Raw genomic sequence first — 16,938 nt, 5'->3', positions numbered from 1 at the left:
GAAATGGTTTTAGAAAAAGCATGATCTGTGATAATTTCGATAAAGGGAAATATTAGGTTTATTAGGTCCATCTCTTCCATGACAGTGACATCATTTCCTGTAAACAGGCAGCCGTTATATGTTATGTCCTCTCCACATCTGCGCTTAGTCTGTGTATGTAATCGATGTGTTAAGTCACTTCTATATTGATTTTAATAGGATTGTGTTTTACTTCCGTTATTGATATGTTTACAATGGCTATTTCTTTTTTAAAATGTACTAGTTTCTTTATATGGAAGGTAGATAGTGAATCACATGAAGAGGAAGTTGGGATATTCTGGAATTCCACGGCTCCTTAGACAATACGCCACAGGAGGGGACGAGAAATAATAAAAGGACAAAAAACTAAAGAAAGCTGAAACTGTCGTTGAGGTTGTATCATCATTTTTCAACATGTCTCAACCATTCCATCCCAGTTCCCGAAAACTGGACTAAATCTATTCAGCGTTCACCACTGGGCCAGGAAAGATGAAAGTGATCCAAGTTGTCCAGCGATTAAAAAGACGAGAGGAAGAGAGTGGAGGAAGAATAAGATGAAGTCGATTCACTCTGGGGGAAAATGGATGAGTCCCTTTATTTGGCTCTGTGCTGGTCTGTAGATCAGAACTGGTACCATTTCTTATCCTTACACTTCAGCATCATCTATGGGGCACAAAAAAAAAAGTCAACACATTTGGACCTGGAACAGTTTTCACCCATTTTAATTATTTCTCCCAAATATTTTACAACCCCAAATCAGAAAAAGCACTTTGTAGTTCTACAATTACTGACTGTAGTCCATCTGTTTCTCTGCATGCTTTATTAGCCCCCTTTTATGCTGTTCTTCAATGGTCAGGACCCCCACAGGACCAACACAGAATAGGTATTATTTGGGTGGTGGATCATTCTCAGCACTGCACTGACACTGACATGGTGGTGGTGTGTTAGTGTGTGACACGTAGAGTCACACACTGATCTCCAAGTTCCTTTACTTCTGTACAGGCATCTCCGACTACTAACCAGGGTTCCTAAACAGAGTCGAAGACCCCACCCTCTTTTTAGTCTGGTCTTTTCCCACATAGCAGACAAGTAGCCAATTTTTTGTGCTGCAGGCACTGCCAGTTTTGCCTGCTAGGGGACAACCAGACGGCCAGTAGCAAAGCTGAGATTTAAAATCTGTCTAGTCTGTTATTAAATATGTTGTTTAATTCTATTCTATTCTATTCTATTCTATTCTATTCTATTCTATTCTATTCTATTAAGTCATTTTTTCTGATCAGGGATGCACTGGGTCTGGTTCCATTCGTAATCACTAGGTGCAAGGCATGAAGACACCCTGTACAGGGCATCAATCTATCATAGGGCTATGACTATCCTACTCCCCCCTTCTTTCCTAGACATAACTAATCATGTCTGTATAGATGCCCGGCTGTTGGATAGCACCGCTACGCCACCATGCTCATATATACCTCCCACAGTATTGCAGAGCCACCCCTTAAACAGCTTTTTAGTACATGCCCCTTTTATGCTGTTCTTCAATGGTCAGGACCCCCACAGGACCAACACAGAGTAGGTATTATTTGGGTGCTGGATCATTCTCAGCACTGCACTGACACTGACATGGTGGTGGTGTGTTAGTGTGTGTTAGTGTGTGTTGTGCTGGTATAAGTGGATCAGATACAGCAGCGCTGCTGGAGTTTTTAAACACCTCACTGTCACTGCTGGACTGTGAATAGTCCACCAACCAAAAATATCCAGCCAACAGCGCCCCATGGGCAGCGTCCTGTGACTACTGATGAAGGTCTACAAGATGACCAACTCAAACAGCAGCAATAGATCAGCGATTGTCTCTGACTTTACATCTACAAGGTGAACCAACCTGGTAGGAGTGTCTAATAGAGTGGACAGTGAGTGGACACGGTATTTAAAAACTCCAGCAGCACTGCTGTGTCTGATCCACTCATACCAGCACCATTTCATTGTAACTGCAGTGACCCACCACCCAAATAATACCTGCTCTGTGAAAGGGGGCTAACAAAGCATGCAGAGAAACAGATGGACTACACTCAGTAATTGTAGAACTACAAAGTGCTTCTATATGATGGACAGTAAGTGTAGAAACAAGAAGGTGGTTTTAATGTTATGGTTGATCAGCATATTACTAGTATTGTTGTTTTATTCTTATATTATTAATAATATTATAATATAATTTTAAATAATTTCAGATCCCTTTTAGATCAATTTAGTCTTCCACAATTTGTTAGTAGCTCCAATTGGCCTGCTTACTGTTGTAGTTGGAAACCGGAGCACCCGAAAGAAACGCACACACACCCAGGCCGACAGTGCTACCCACCGCGCCAGCCTGTTATTCATTCAATTAATTGCTAAGATAAAAAAGTGGCTCTAACCCCAGACATGGGTTAATAAAACTGGTATGAATAAAAACCTCTTTATACAGATTTGAGGGCTCAGAATCGAAGACGCTTACATCATGGGCGTGTTTGGAAAATGAGTCTGCGCTAGCCATCATGGCCGCCGTCTTTTCCTCCACCTCACTCAGTTTCTGCCCCCTCTCGTCCAGCGCTATCCTTGCTCGTGCTAGGTCACCCACAATGCCTGATGCCGCACCCTTCATGCCCTCGATTCCCCCAGGACCAGGGATGTGTTGGGCAAGGCTCCTGGAAGCTTTGCCTGCCCCTGACTCCCCAACTAAGAAGAGACAACGGTAGGAAAAGGCAGAGATTAGAGAATATCAGTTACCCTTCAATGGATCATGTAGATGAATTATCTTGTTTTATAATGTGAATAAAATGTGTAATATACTACAGATATAAACTATAAAATACAGACAGATAAGTGACCTCATTGCGTCCAATGAGGGTATATTAGCCTGACACACACTCCCACTGACCCCCTTTTATTCACCCATATTTAGGTGGATTTGCGCTTGAGGCCAGTCTTGCACACGTAGAGTCACATACTGATCTCCAAGTTCCTTCACTTCTGTACAGGCATACTGGGCTACTAACTAGGGTTCTTAAACAAAGTCGAAGTCCCCACCCTCTTTTTAGTCTGGTCTTTTCCCACACAGCAGACTAGTGACCAATTTTGTGTTCTGCAGGCACTGCCAACTGTGCCTGCTAGGGGGCGACCAGACGACCAGTAGCAAAGCTGAGATTTAAAATCTGTCCAGTCTGTCATTTTTTCTGATCAGGGATGCACTGGGTCTGGTTCCATTCGTAATCACTAGGTGCAAGGCATGAAGACACCCTGTACAGGGCATCAATCTATCATAGGGCTATGACTATCCTACTCCCCCCTTCTTTCCTAGACATAACTAATCATGTCTGTATAGATGCCCGGCTGTTGGATAGAACTGCTACGCCACCATGCTCATATATACCTCCCACAGTATTGCAGAGCCACCCCTTAAACAGCTTTTTAGTACATGCCACAGATCAGAGGAGATGGTATATTAATTAATTGTATTATGCAGATGAACTATTGGGCTATCAATGAAAAAATTGTCAGTTCAAACCTAGGCTCTGCTTAAGCAAGGTTCTTAACCCTGTTGGCTCCAGGGATGCTGTACAATGACTGACCCTGCGGTCTGATCCCAGCTTCCAAACACGTGTTTACACCGATCAGCCATAACAGTAAACCCACCTCCTTGTTTCTACACACATTGTCCATTTTATCAGCACCACTTACCATATAGAAGCACTATGTAGTTCTACAATTACTGAGTGTAGTCCATCTGTTTCTCTGCATGCTTTGTTAGCCCTCTTTCATGCTGTTCTTCAGTGGTCAGGACTCTCCCAGGACCACTGCAGCTTAGATATTATTTGGGTCGTAGGTCATTCTCAGCACTGCAGTGACACTGACATGGTGGTGGTGTGTTAGTGTGTGTTGTGCTGGTAAGAGTGGATCAGACACAGCAGCGCTGCTGGAGTTTTTAAACACCTCACTGTCACTGCTGGACTGAGAATAGTCCACCAATCAAAAATATCAAGCCAACAGCACCCCATGGGCAGCATCCTGTGACCACTGATGAAGGTCTAGAAGATGTCTAACTCAAACAGCAGCAATAGATGAGCGATCGTCTCTGACTTTACATCTACAAGGTGGACCAACTAGGTAGGAGTGTCTAATAGAGTGGACAGTGAGTGGACACGGTATTTAAAAACTCCAGCAGCACTGCTGTGTCTGATCCACTCATACCAGCACAACACACACTAACACACCACCACCATGTCAGTGTCACGGCAGTCCTGAGAATTATCCACCACCTAAATAATACCTGCTCGTGGTGGTCCTGTGGGGGTCCTGACCATTGAAGAACAGGGTGAAAGCAGGCTAAAAAAGTATGTCGAGAAACAGATGGACTACAGTCAGTAATTGTAGATTTACAAAGTGCCTCTATATGGTAAGTGGAGCCAATAAAAGGGACAGTGAGTGTAGAAACAAGGAGGTGGGTTTAATGTTAAGGCTGATCAGTGTATGCATATATGACCAAGTAGTAAGAAACCGAAAAGAAAAGCCATTCTCATTCTTACAGAGATCTTCTCTATCCAGTGACAGTGCTCCTCCTCCAAAAAGACCCTTAAAGAATCCTCGGTTTGGAGCCTCTGGTGTCTCCACTGGCGTGAACAACTCACTGAGCATCTCCTAAAAAGAATAAGCATTATTTTTCCACATTTCAAGCATGATCACCCAAAGAATTCCAGGCAGTTTAGCATTTACCAACCTGCAGGTTCTCGCAGACGTCCTGACTGTAAGTTATCCTCTGGATCTCAGTGGGGGAGGTCAGATACATTGCCTGGCCCAGGTTGGTGAAGCAGAATGTTCTGGCTATCCTCATATCTGTTAGTGGCAGGTAGTTGACATCCATTAATGGTCTAAGTCCAGGCAAACTGAAAGGAAAAAGCATAGACATAAAATCATTACATGTTGACTATAATATCTATTCTTATTCCTGATGTTAAGAAAACACCAAACTCACAGTTTTTCGTTTAAGTGCCACTTCCCGGAACATAGCCTGTGTAAATGTAACAGAGAGCAGCCAGGAGCACTGCTGAGATTTGAACCCCAGATCTATTTTACCACTGCACCACCATTTAATACAATGTTTATTACAAATTCTATAATCAGCATAACGGATTTGGTTGAAAAGGATAAACGTTAAATTTTTACATTTATTAGTATCTTGTATGTTCCATATTTTTCTGTAATGACAGCATGCACTCAGGCTGGCATGGACTCCCCTTTTTCTCCCTTTTTAGCGCGTCCAATTACCCGATTGCGTCATGCTTCCTCTCCACCAATGCCGATCCCCGCTCTGATTGAGGAGAACGAAACACGTGGGCAGCATGCCGTATGTATCTTATCACCTACACTTTGACGAATGCTGTGCTGCTCAGCGTTGTGTATGAAGAGACACATCCTGAGAGCACTCTTTTCTCATCTCTGTGCAGGCGCCATCAATCAGCCAGCAGAGGTCGTAATTGCACCAGTCATGAGCGAGAGAGACCCCATCCGGCTTAGGCCCACACATCTGAACAACAGGGCAATCGTTGTTCATGTGGTTGCTCAGCCTTAGCCGGCAGGCAGAGCTGAGATTCGATACGATGTATTCGAGATCCAGCTCTGGTTCCAGCGTGTGTTTTTACCGCTGCGCCACCTGAGCGGCCTATGATTCAGATCATCTTGAGATGCTACTGAATGCTTGGCTTTAAATGCTGAATAGGGTTTAGGTCAGGTGTGAAGGACAGTCCATGACAGTCAAGATATTCAAGACTAATGAAAATGGTCTTCTCCAGGATGACAATGACTATGATGGCACAGTGGGCTACACTGTTACCACACAGAAAGAAGGACCTGGGTTTTTCTGTATGGAGTTTGCTTGTTGTCCCTGTGTCTATGTGGGTTTCCTTCCACAAGTCCAAAGACATGCAGTCAGGCCAAGTCGAGCAAGTAGCTACTAATATTGCTTGTGTTAAGGCATATGTTAATGTGTTCGTGTGCTTCCTGCACAGGCGTCTCTTCTGCCAATCAGGGTCCTTACACAGCGTATATAGTCCCACCCACCCACACATAGTCCGGCCCCCACCCTGCAGATACGGTGGCCAATTTGTATCTGCTGCAGGCACTGCCAATTATGCCCTCCAGATGGCGCCCAGCCGACCGGTGGCAACACCGAGCCTCAAACCCGGGAGTTCAGAAACTCGGTTCTGGTGCGTCAGTGGAATATCCCGCTGCGCCACCTGGGCGCCCTCATGTTTATTTTTTAAAATTTATTAGTGTATACACCCAGTAGAATCACATACCTGAGGGTCATGATGTGTCCATTGGCGCAGAAGCACGCCACGCAGTTGCCTGAGCTCATGTAGACCACGTCTGCCCGCAGCACGAACGACGTCTCTGTGATGTTGTGCTTGTGAATGCAGTTCTGAGAGGGTAGCGCAATTACTTTGGCCTGCTTCTCCGAGCACACCACCATGTACTGGCACTCGTTCAGCTCCTGCGAGGTGGAGGGGGAGATAGACACAGGCCTCCTCTTCCTCACTCTCTCCTTCTCCTCACCGTCAGCATTTTGTTCATACCACGGCTCCGAGGCGGGCGGCACTAACGAACCCGTCGCATCCAGCAATGCCATCCGGACGATGCCACCTTTCAGTCTGAAAAAAGTACCTGGACAAAACGGGAGGAGATTTTACATTGTAATGAATGAGAGGGTCTGATATTTTAAATACATTAAAATGCACATCAAATAATCACATTAAGAGCATGAATGGCACAGGCTAATACACTAGCCCACCACTTTAGAGTCTTGGGTCTTAGTCTGAACTGAATATTGGGGAGGACCAAATCTAGAGGCATGGGGTGGGGGTGAGGGATGTCCTTCCATATCAACAATCGATGGGGACACTGACTGATCGTAACGCCTCCCAAACACCACACCCTTCCTCCTATTAAGTGCATGAGTGGTGCTGCAGTCCAATATGCTTGCCCGCCACCCGAGAGTCTTGGGTTCAAATTTTGGCATGTCCGAGGCAGTAAAGCAAGGCCGAAGCCATGAATTGAATATTGGCGAGGATGGGGGGTTGGCATGGGGTGGAGGAGGGGTCGTCCTGCCATTCTACAACATTCCTGCAATATCAACAATTGATAGGAACACTGACGGATCCTAACATTACACAAAGCTAGTAAGAGGAATATGTTTATTTATAATTTTTTTGTCACCCCCCCCACCCAATTTATAACGTGATTACAGCCTTGCAGTAAAGGTTGAACAATGTAAAACCTCCTCGTCACTGCAACAGTGACTACTACTGTCTGGTCAAGGTGCCAGCATTAGTGGTTGAAGAATACAAAGAGGGGAGTGTGCTCCTCTGTTTATGTGGAGGCTCTTCCTAAGAAAGCTTTACAGATATCATAAGAGACTGTGGTCCTCCTCAGCCAGCATGGGTATAATTTAACTGGCAGAAGTTGCCAAGGAGGACAGAGTTACTAAGTGTATATATAAATCATTAAGTAAAAAAACAAACAACAACAAAAATAAAAGTAAAATAAAATATAAATAAGAAATTAGTATTACACTACATTGCCAAAAATATTTGCTCATCTGCCTTCACACGCTTATGAACTTGAGTGACATCCCATTCTTAATCCAGAGGGTTTAATATGATATCGGCCCACCCTTCGCAGCTATAACAGCTTCAACTCTTCTGGGAAGGCTTTCCACAAGGTTTAGGAGTGTGTTTATGGGAATTTTTGACCATTCTTCCAGAAGCGCATTTGTGAGGTCGGACACTGATGTTGGACGAGAAGGTCTGGCTCACAGTCTTCGCTCTAATTCATCCCAAAGGTGTTCTATCAGGTTGAGGTCAGGACTCTGTGCAGGCCAGTCAAGTTCTTCCACACCAAACTCGCTCATCCATGTCTTTATGGATCTTGCTTTGTGCACTGGTGCGCAGTCATGTTGGAACAGGAAGGGGCTCTTCCCACAAAGTTGGGAGCATGAAATTGTCCAAAATCTCTTGGTATGCTGAAGACTTGCTTAAGAGTTCCTTTCACTGGAAGGCTTGGATGCAGCTGCTCGGCCATGGAAACTCATTCCATGAAGCTCTCTACGCACTGTTCTTGTGCTGATCTGAAGGCCACATGAAGTTTGGAGGTCTGTAGCGATTGACTCAGCAGAAAGTTGGCCTACCACTTCATGGCTGAGTTGCTGTCGTTCCCAATCGCTTCCAATTTGTTATAATACCACTGACAGTCGACTGTGGAATATTTAGTAGCGAGGAAATTTCATAACTGGACTTGTTGCACAGGTGGCATCCTATCATGGTACCATGCTGGAATTCACTGATCTCCTGAGAGCGACCCATTCTTTCACTAATGTTTGTAGAAGCAGTCTGCATGCCTAGGTGCTTGGTTTTATACACCTTTGGCCATGGAAGTGATTGAAACACCTGAATGGTTCAATTCAATGACTTGGATGGGTGAGTGAATACTTTTGCCAATATAGTGTATGTGCTAAACCCAGACCAGTACACACTACCATAAAAATCAAGTGAAGGCAACCATTTCCCACTTACCGCTGGGCGAAACAATAACTGGCTGCAGTAACCGCTGCTCTCCCGCAGGGGGCATACTCAGTGAGATAGCAAGCACTGTTCCCAGAGAGGTTCCCACCCACAGTGCAGGAGTCAGAGTGCTGTCCATCTTGCGCGTGAATGTCTGGGAAAAATAAAACGACGTGATGGCCTCCCGTGATTCTCTGTCGATGCTGGCAACACTGGAGCTGCGGGAGCGGCTGAAGGAGTTGTCCCTGTTGTCTAGCGGTATGGAACCCCGTGGGGGACATACAGAGAGTAGGACAGTAGAGAGAAAACAAGAAAAGGTAAAGCCCAGAATACAACCAGACTATATTTGATATTAATAAAACATGGCCTTTAGTGCCATAAAAAGGCCAAAGACGTTTTAACAATTTGCTAATTAAAAAAAAAAGTATTCATACACTATGTGCAACACTCTGCCAAATTACTCAATTTGTTGATAGATAAATCCTGTGTTTGACATTTCACAGAACAACAGCAACATAATGAAATGAAAGAAGTCTTTGAAATAGTCAGAGCTTTAATCCCAGACATGTACAGACCTTGACAACCTCTAGCATAAACTATAGCCTATAATAAAAAAAGACTAGAATATAAAGCTCTAGCTGCAATGATTAAGTAAATGAACCTGAAGGGCTTTCAAGTAAAAAGGCTTTTAGACAACAACCATCACTATGTTGCAAAATCTAGGGCAAGAATTGAAGGTAAGGTCAGAAGGTTGGATCATTAAAACATTGTGTGAGAGAAAGAAGGAAGAAAGGATGGACCAATAGTTGGATGAATGGTCAGATGAATGGTTGGATCATTGGATAGATGAATATATGAATTACAGGATGGATGGTGAATGAATGGATGGATGGGAAAGAAAGGGATGGATGAAAAGGAAGGGAAGTAATGTAAGAAAAGGGAAGAGAGGGGAGGTAATGGAAGGAAGAAAAGGAAAGAAAAGGAAGGAAAGGAAAGGATGGATGGATGGATGATGGAAGAAAGGGAAGGGGGAAAGGGAAGGGAGGAAGAAAGGAAGGAAAAATAAAGGAAATGAAGAAAGAAAGGCAGGAAAGGATGGATGGATGGATGGAAGGATCATTGGATAGATAAATGGATGACTGGCTGGATGGAATTCAGGATGATGGATGGATGAAAGGGAAAAAAGGAAAGGGATGGATAGATGGACGGATGATAAAAGGGAAGAGAAAAAAGTAAGAAAGTAAAGAAGGATGAATGGATGGGTGGATGGATAGATGGATGGAGCAATGGATGGATAAATGGTCAGAGTAATTAATGGATTGCTGGCTGGCTGGATGGATGGAAAGGAAGGGAAAGAGATGGATGGATGGATGGGTGAATGATAAATGGGAAGGGAAGGGAAGGGAAAAAAGTAAGGAAGTAAAGAAGGATAGATGGATGGACCAATGGATGGATGAATGGTCAGATGAATGGATGGATTGCTGCATGGATGGATGGATGGATGGATGATGAAAAGAAAGGGAAAGGAAAAGCAAAGGAAAAAAGTATGGAAGGAAAGAAGAATCAATGGATGGCTTGATGGACCAATGGATGGGTTTATGGTCAGATTAATGGATGGATTGCTGGATGGATGGATCATTGAATAAATGAACAGATGGATTACAGGATGGATGGTGAATAAATGGATGAATGGAAGGATGGATGGATGGTGGATGAATGAATGGATGGATGGATGGGAAAGAAAGGGATGGATGGATGGATAGAAAGGTAGCAAAGTAAGGTAAAGAAAGAAAGAAGATGGGAGGTAATGAAAGGAAGAAATTGAAAGAGAAGGAAGAAAGGAAAGGATGAAAAGGAAAAGATGGATGGATGGATGGATGGATAATAGAAGGAAGGGAAGGGAACAAGGGAATGGAAAGAAGGAAAGGAAAGGACAAAAGGAAGAAAGGAAGCAAGGAAGGAAAGATAAAGGAAAGGAAGAAAAAATAAAGGAAAGGATGTATGTATGTTATGTATGAATGGATGGATGAATGGTCAGATGAATGGCTGGATCATTGGATAGATAAATGGATGACTGATTGGATGGATCACAGAATGGATGGATGAAATGAAAGTAAAGAAAAAGAAAGGGATGGATGGATGGAAAAGGAAGAGAAAGGAAGGGAGGATGAAAGGAAGGATGGTCAGATGAATGGATGGATGACTGGTTGGACTACAGGATGGATGGATGGATCACAGGATGGATAGATGAAATGAAAGGAAAGGGGTGGATGGATGGAAAGGAAGGGAGGATGGATGGATAGGATAATGGATGGATAGGATAATCAAAGGATGGATGGATGGATAGGATGATGGAAGAATGATGGAATGATGAATAGGATGGTGGAGGGATAATGGAAGGATGGATCGGATGATGGAAGGATGATGGAAAGAAGGATAGAATAATCAAAGGATGGATGAATGGTCAGATAAATGGATGAATGGATCATTGGATAGATAAATGGATGACTGGCTGGATTAATCACATGATGGATGGATGGATGGATGGGAAAGAAGGGAAAGGGATGGATAGATGGATGAGTGGATGATAAAAGGTAAGGGAAAAAAAAGGGGGGGGGGGGGGGGGGAAGGAAAGAGAAGGAGAGAATGGAAGGAAAGAACACAACTCTATTTTGCCCCCTATGCTCATTAAGAGGTATGGTTAGGGAAGCAGTGGAACTGGACCAAAAGAAAGCCTGCTCACTCACCCTACTGAAACCAGGTTATATATTCAAGACTTTTTATGGCAACAAACAATTAAGGTTGGTATGGTGTAAAAGAATGGTTATACAAGTTAGAGACACACAAATCCTTATTGTTAAACATTTTGGAGAATCTGTGATGGATGATGGCCTTAGAAACCTGTTTTTAATACATGGTGTCACTGAGATTGTAATTAAAAAGCCTGCTGTTTTGCTGGAAAGGAAAGAACAATGATCGTATGTCTTAAAATACACAGAATGGTCAACAGCCACAAAATAAATTTTTGCTTTGGTCATCACAGTCAAAAACTGTGAGGTGAGCAGAACAGAAAAGTCCACGAGAGAAGACCTAGAAGCCTAAAGCATTGCTTTCAGATTCCTTGCTGTTTTTAATAATGTAATCAAGCATTTAGAAGAAGGCTAAGTGCTGGTATGTTGGTAGAGAGACGTTGTACAAAGATTTAAGTGCAATTAATGGCAAGACATTTGGTTTTGCTTCCAACTTTGTGGAAACAGTCTCTGTAACTGTGCAGGTCTTGCCTCGCCACTGAAGCGGAGAGTGAACCCCCGTACCTGTGAGGCCGGTAGAAAATAACCCAATTGCAGGACATTTAACCAAGGTAGAACAGTGCTATTACTAAAAAGCCACACACAAATGAGAAACGGCAAAGTAAAAGGTGGCCCAAATAACAGAAACCAAGAAAAGTAACCAAAAGAGACCAAATAAAGTCTGCAGCCTGAAGTTTGAGCATATTAGTCAGTGTAGGGGATATCACACACCAAAAGGTCAAGAAGGATGATCGCTTGGGGCAACTTAGGCCCTAAGACTATGATGTCCCAACTTAGGTTGCCTTGGGGTGAATGTCCGCCTTTTCTGTGCAACCTAACACACTGAACCAACAGGCTGCAGATTTTATTGGGTCAGGAAAGTCAGTTGGCCATGCACTTACCCCACACATGCACTTGACTACTAAGTTGGTTCGCTGGGCATAGCTCAGCCAACCTTGCAATTGTGTAGGTGTCTCACAAAACAAACAACAGTGAGGCAGCAGATAGGATGGCACAGAAGCCGGAATTTAAAATCATTGCTTAATGAGGCACCGAGGCTGTTGATTTAAGGAACCGACACTGCAAGTCCCCTCTGCCTCCATCCCCCCTTGCCAGTCCTAACGGCATGGCAGGTGGACATGATGCTGCAATCCGTACTCCTTTGCAGCTCTACATAGCAGGTGGGCCTAAAACCCTTCATGGAAGAATCTAAAGAATCAAAATGTTGATTGTAAGCCAGGACTTTCAACACAGGTCCTGACCTCCCAAAATCTGTTGACTTAATGCCTTTCCTAGAGAACTGAAGAAGTGCAATGATCAATGGTTTTGCATATGAGATGTTTAATTTGTCATTAGTATAACATTGTATACTGATAAAAATGATGAGTAAGAGATGAAGCCTTTGTAGGATAGGATAGAATGTATTATGAGTAGTTTCCCAACACAAAAGGTCCTCCTGCAGTAAATCTTTACTGGTGCATTGGGCATTTAATGACTCTGAAGGTTTCCTTATTTATTAGATGGTCATATGAATCATCATGTTGGATCTCATTTCCAAAATGCTATAAAATATTAGCACAAATTCAAAGCTTACCCAAGTCAGGCTTTAGCTCAGTAGGCAAGCTTAATTTCCGTGACATCTTTGCTGGAAGAAAAAACAACACTTCTCTTTACAAACCTTCCAGAACGTTCCAGGAATTCATGCATGGATGTTTACGTTGGGGATACAGGTGTTATGGCTGAAAGTGCCGGGGGGAAAAAACCCAGAAGGGAAACTTAAACACTTTGAACAGATGGAGGTAACAGGAATAACAAACCTCAAAACCAAAAAGATGGAACAGTATGTAAAAATTGAATAAAAACAGAAAGCAGTGATTTAATAAATGTTTTTGAAACCTGTACTATGGTATTATCACCAAATCACATTTTTACATTTTTTTTTTTACTTTATAAACTTTTATCAGCTTATTATGTAAAAAAAAATATGTTCAATCCAAACATAGTAACCATTGTAGACCCCAAATAATATATATAGTTTCAATAGGAGGCACATCTAAACTGCAGGTAGGAGAGTCTAGCACCTACACTTGATGAGAATATGAAAAAGTCTAAATTATCTAGATATCTTTAATTGATAATAGTGACTGCATAGTGCACTGGCACTTGTAACAGGCTATGGCTTTTAAAACAAGTAGTAACAATTTGGATGGTCCATTATCTACTTGGCCTCGATAGCATGACAAGCGTCCAATTGCCCGATTGCATCATGCTTCCTCTCCACTAATACCGATCCCCGCTCTGATCGAGGAGAACGAAGCTAACCCGCGCCCCCTCCCTCACCTACACTTGATGAGTGCATGTGCGGATCAGCACTGTGTACGGAGAGACACACCCTGATCGCGCTCTTTCCTCATGTCTGTGCAGGCGCCACCAATCAGCCAGCAGAGGTCGTAGTTGCATCAGTCATGAGAGAGTTGTTGATGTGGATGCTCAGCCCAGCCGGCAGGCAGAGCTGAGCCTTGATATTGTGTTTTCAAGATCGCAGCTCTGGTGTTCTAGCGTGTGTTTTTTTCGCTGCCCCACTGAACGGCCTATGACACTACTTCTAAAAACAGATCAGCTCGTCAGATCACAGCACCCTTTATTTCAGATGTATAGTATAGTCTTTATTTCCATTTTTAAATAAAGCAGCAAGTGTTTTGCCAAAGCAACAAACAATGGTTTGTCAAAGTATTATATGAAGCTCATGTGAAGATGTCTATCATGAAATTCAGTGTTGTATGAAGATTTAAAGGCTACTGGCATTAAGTGGTCACCTAAAATCTTTGGATTTTTTCCTGATGCTGTTTTGTGTATTATTTACAATTACAATAGGCTACTGTAATAAATACACTCAGAAAAGCTATTACAATAATGCAACACCATGAATAAGGTAAAAACATTTAAAATAGCCTAGTAAGTAGAGCTTTGGGCTATCCATTGGAAGGTTGTGGGCTTGAAGCCACTGTTGGGCCTATAAGCAAGACCATTAACCCTCTCAGCTCCAGAGGTGCAGTACAATGGATCAAGTGTACAATGGTACACTTATATATGTGTATATGTACTGTATATGTGACAAATACTGACATTCCATCTGCCATAGATTATCTGATATTTGTGTATTTGTTTTACACAGTTCCACATAGATTCAACTTCTGCTTTCTTTTTTATTTTCTATTACACACACTGTACCAACCTCTCTGGGATTGTAATTTAAAGACACATGTGCTTAATTAAATGTGGCATGCTGGACAGACAACCGGGAGGTGAATGGTGGGTCTCACAATGCCCTAAAAACATAAAACTGCCAGCAATTCATGCCACAAGCATGCACCAAAAGGAGAACGAGACCAAGACCAAGGGGTAATCAATGTTCAATATTCTTTAGAGGACTTTTAATGGCTTCGTATTAAAAAACACAGAATAAGAATTTCATGTCATGTTCAATAGGCAAAAAGATTTGAAAATCATATTTGTTGGGATAATCAATATAACATACTTATTCAACTAGATGCACATATATCGTCTTACATTACATTTTTATTTTGTAATAATATTGTATAATAAAGAATAAGACATCAGTAGGATTCTTGTCTCAAACCACCTCATATGTACTAAGTCTATCTATTCCCTCGGCTGCTCCCGTTAGGGGTCACCGGCGGATCGTGAGCCGCATTATTGATTTGGCACAGTTCTTACGCCGGATGCCCCTCCTGACACAACCCTCCCTATTTTTCCGGGCTTGGGACCGGCACTACAATGCACTGGTTTATGCATCCTAGCGGCTAGGTACCTAGAGGACAATTCAATTCAATTAGCCTGGCAGCATGTGTTTGGACTGTGGGAGGAAACCGGAGCACCCGGAGGAAACCCACGCAGACACGGGGAGAACATGCAAACTCCTCACAGAAAGGACCCGGACCGCCCCACCTGGTGATAGACCTTCTTGCTGTGAGGCGACAGTGCTACCCACTTAGCCACCGTGCCGCCCAACTCATATGCATTAATAAGTAAATCTAGGAATAGTAACAATGATGTACTAATTTGTCATGTCACTGTGGATGTGGATTGGGATACAGCCTATGGTGCTGTAATGAATTGTCTTCATTAAGTTACCCCTAGCTAAAAAGTAAATTAGTGAATGTATGAGCGTGTTGCCTGCAATGAACTGGACTCTTCATCAATGGATCAGCGTTCCAGTGTTCCTCAATCCCAACCAGAATAAAGCAGTTAATGAAGATGTCAAAACAAATAAAAGAATTTTCGAGTATTTCGCTTGCGGGTCTTGTATTTTTGTTTATGATTTATGTAGCATAATACAGAGTTAAAGCATAATTCCCCTTAAAATCTATGTTATCAGTAAATTTAATGGATGTCAAAAATGTCCTTGCGAGTGCTGCCTAAAGCTAGTTTTTCACCCCACTTCCAATAAATAAGACAGATTTACTGCAGTAAACAGCAGAGCTCAACATAAAGAGACCGCTTGAGTCATAAATGTCATAACCACACACAGCATTCTTATGAGACAGTCAGTGAGGTGAAGTTGGATACACCATGGTATACACGTGCTACATACATTCTATCGTTTTCATTATTTTTACAGTCGATCTACTTGAATACAGAGACAGGGGCTGTGCACAAAAGGGAATGTTTGTTTGGTTTTCTTGATGTCCAATCTTACCTCTACCTCCTCCGTTGTAGAATTGCTGATGGGTGGACATCAACACTTTTTTAAGAAGGGAGTAAAGCAATGTGGAGTTAGAAACCTTTTCTTGATTTTTTTAGAAACAGACAGTGATGTAGTGTAGCTTGGGCTTCATTTATGAAACCAAATGCCTGAATGTCTGCAATAATAGCAAAAAAATGTTGTCCTAGTGGACATTAAATTATAAGGGGGTGGTAGCTCAGTGGTTAAGGTACTGGACTAGTAATCAGAAGATTGCAGAATTAAACCCTGCCAGTTTACCACTGCTGAGCCCCTTAACAAAGTCCCTAAACTGTATTTAGCTATAATTGTGTACACACAAGCATACGCACACGCATACACTGATCAGCCATAACATTAAAGCCTCCTTGTTTCTACACTCACTGTCCATTTTATCAGCTCTACTTACCATATAGAAGCACTTTGTAGTTCTACAATTACTGACTGTAGTTTATCTGCTTCTCTGCATGCTTTGTTAACCCCCTGTCATGCTGTTCTTCAATGGTCAGGACTCTCCCAGGACCACTACAGAGCAGGTATTATTTGGGTGGTAGATCATTCTCAGCAATGCAGTGACAATGACATGGTGGTGGTGTGTTAGTGTGTGTTGTGCTGGTATGAGTTACTGTCACTGCTGGACTGAGAATAGTCCAGCCAACAGCGCCCCATGTGCAGCGTCTTGTGACCACTGATGAAGGTCTAGAAAATGACCAACTCAAACAGCAGCAATAGATGAGCGATCGTCTCTGACTTTACATCTACAAGGTGGGTAGTAGTGTCTAATAGAGTGGACAGTGAAAGG

General features: G+C 42.8%; 1 protein-coding gene across 3 annotated transcripts in view; it reads right to left on the bottom strand.

Annotated features, from left to right (window-relative positions):
• Window positions 1-16,938, bottom strand: part of stxbp5a (syntaxin binding protein 5a (tomosyn)) — a 210,700-nt gene continuing 193,762 nt past the window's right edge. The window contains exons 20-28 of one of the 3 annotated variants that reach the window (XM_063001922.1): window positions 16,113-16,157; window positions 15,033-15,035; window positions 12,988-13,037; window positions 8,616-8,898; window positions 6,345-6,708; window positions 4,766-4,931; window positions 4,575-4,686; window positions 2,507-2,727; window positions 1-681 (exon numbers count right to left, since the gene is read on the bottom strand). In XM_063001922.1, coding sequence (XP_062857992.1) covers window positions 640-681; window positions 2,507-2,727; window positions 4,575-4,686; window positions 4,766-4,931; window positions 6,345-6,708; window positions 8,616-8,898; window positions 12,988-13,037; window positions 15,033-15,035; window positions 16,113-16,157 — 1,286 coding nt within the window. In that variant the 3' untranslated portion in view covers window positions 1-639. Of the gene's footprint in view, window positions 682-2,506; window positions 2,728-4,574; window positions 4,687-4,765; window positions 4,932-6,344; window positions 6,709-8,615; window positions 8,899-12,986; window positions 13,038-15,032; window positions 15,036-16,112; window positions 16,158-16,938 lie in introns of all 3 variants that reach the window. The other 2 variants (XM_063001923.1, XM_063001921.1) reach the window with 2 other exon arrangements.

This window comes from Trichomycterus rosablanca, chromosome 9 (genome assembly GCF_030014385.1).
Source record: "Trichomycterus rosablanca isolate fTriRos1 chromosome 9, fTriRos1.hap1, whole genome shotgun sequence".
Taxonomy (NCBI): domain Eukaryota; kingdom Metazoa; phylum Chordata; class Actinopteri; order Siluriformes; family Trichomycteridae; genus Trichomycterus; species Trichomycterus rosablanca.
Note: the sequence above shows the minus strand (reverse complement) of the source record. Positions and strands in the feature narration are given on the sequence as shown.